General features: G+C 44.3%; 1 protein-coding gene across 1 annotated transcript; it reads left to right on the top strand.

Annotated features, from left to right (window-relative positions):
- The first annotated feature begins 483 nt into the window (after nt 1-483).
- On the top strand, nt 484-1,446 carry LOC118996929 (olfactory receptor 5A1-like). The gene has a single exon (XM_037060592.1). It carries the CDS (start codon nt 484-486, stop codon nt 1,444-1,446), a length of 963 nt encoding a protein of 320 aa, XP_036916487.1.
- The last annotated feature ends 750 nt before the right edge of the window (nt 1,447-2,196 follow it).

Below are 2,196 nucleotides of genomic sequence, written 5' to 3'. Positions count from 1 at the left end.
ACAAAATTGCCTCACTGGGCATTTGAATTCTTGACATATTTCTTTTTCTTTAAGTAAACCCAGAGTATTTAGGATAAGTTTCAAGTGGCTCAGTAAGTCAACTGCAGCACCTGGAACAGCCGATAAAAAGGGGGTATGCAGTCCATGTTCTATTAATAACTTCCTTTGGTAAAGTGGTGACATTGACAGTGGAGGTGATGACCCAGATAATGCAAAAAATGTCAGGCTATTCTGAGACATGTCACTTTTCCATAAAAAAATGCATCAAGGCAAGGATGACTATGAACTCCACGAAAGACCCAATGAATGTGGTAGAGGGGAATTCTGTATCAGATAGAGGTAGGGCATTTACCTCCCAGTCTCTTCTGACTCGGGGAGTTTATGATTCCATGATGCAGTGAAATGGTTTCCTCACTTGGATCTTTAAGGCCACAGGAATCCCCCTTTGGGGCTCTGAAGGCAGCAGAAAGAGGACATAAGGCCATGGGAAGGAATATCAGCATGATGACCAATTTCATCCTCTTGGGATTTTCAGAGCGTCCAGAGCTGCAGATTTCTCTCTTTCTGTTGTTCCTGGGGATCTATTTCATGACACTGGCTTGGAACCTGGGGCTTATTGTCTTGATCAGGATGGAGTCACAACTCCACTCCCCCATGTATTTCTTCCTCAGTAACTTGTCCTTTGTCGATATCTCATACACCTCCTCTGTAGCTCCTAAGATGCTCTGTGACTTCTTCAAAGACCAGAAGACCATCTCCTTTGTGGGTTGTGCTGTTCAGTTTTTCTTCTTCATTGGGATGGGAGGCACTGAGTGCTGTCTCCTGGCAGCCATGGCATATGACCGGTACGCTGCCATCTCCAACCCTCTGCTCTACACCACCATCATGTCACCCACCCTGTGTGTGGGGATGGCCATAACAGCGTATGCTGGTGGATTTCTCACGGGATTGGTCCAAACCACTTCCATATTCCAGCTCCATTTCTGTGGGCCACGAGTCATTAACCACTTTTTCTGTGACCTGCCACCCCTGCTGGTCTTGTCTTGTTCTAGTACCTTCCTCAGTCAGGTAGTAAACTTTCTTGTTGTGTGTGCAGTTGGTGGGACATCAGCTCTTGTTGTTCTGGTTTCTTATGGCTACATCATTACTGCTATTATGAAGATCCATTCAACCCAAGGGCGGATGAAGGCTTTCAACACCTGTGCCTCTCATCTGACCACAGTGATTCTCTTTTATGGCTCTGGTCTCTTCTCCTACCTTCATTCTAGTGCTGGATATGCACGGGACCAAGACAAGGTGGTATCCATGCTCTATGGAGCTGTGATTCCCATGCTGAACCCTATCATATATAGTTTGCGAAACAAGGAAGTCAAAGGTGCATTGAAAAAACTCAAGGAGAGGAAGAAGCAGATGCCTTTTATGTGTCTTTTTAGTTCCTTGAGTTAAAAAGTCTTAAGTTTTGCTCTATGTAAATAAACATAATAAGTGATTCACAGACTCTGAATAATAAGTTAAAGAAGCTGTTTTAAATAAGATCCCCAACCTACATGTCTTCTGTATAATAGGTTCAACAGCAGTTTGTTTTCTTCCCTTTACTTGTCATGGATCAATAGGGCTTTAATTTGGGTCATCTGCCACAGAAAATAAATGTGCTTTTTCATAATGTTCCTTAGCTTTGTGGCACCAGATGGTGGGTTTAGGAGACCATACCTTAGAACAAACCGGGGCATGGCCTCAGGACCACAAGCATTCAGTTGTGAAATTTTTACGATATTACACTGCTCATGTCAACCCATTCACCATTCGGGACAACTTTTATGTTTTTCTTGCCATGGATTCATACTTATTCAAGGATTGATGCTGACCAGGAAGGCTGGCTCTGGATTAAAACTTGAGAAGCCCAACTGAGCTGGGTTCAGCGATGATTACTCAGAGCCAGGAGACCGATAGGGTACCTGGAAACCATGTCTGAGAAGAGCCAAGGATCACACATGTGGAATCGTAATGTCCCCTGGGACCAGAAATAGGAGCCAACCTCTGCAGCCTGATAAGAACACTGCAAAGCCACAGTGAGAAGACCTAGAGAACAGAGTGTCATACGGTTAATTTTCATGCCTGAACCTTCTGGTGACTGGGTGGGACTACCTGGTTTAAGGAACAATCAAGAAAGAGATGCTTCCCAAGAACCTTTGATTC

Source organism: Sturnira hondurensis, unplaced genomic scaffold (assembly GCF_014824575.4).
Source record: "Sturnira hondurensis isolate 20B ecotype Veracruz unplaced genomic scaffold, ASM1482457v3 Scaffold0011880, whole genome shotgun sequence".
Classification (NCBI taxonomy): domain Eukaryota; kingdom Metazoa; phylum Chordata; class Mammalia; order Chiroptera; family Phyllostomidae; genus Sturnira; species Sturnira hondurensis.
The sequence above is the reverse complement of the archived record's forward strand: the minus strand, read 5'-3'. Positions and strand labels throughout refer to the sequence as shown.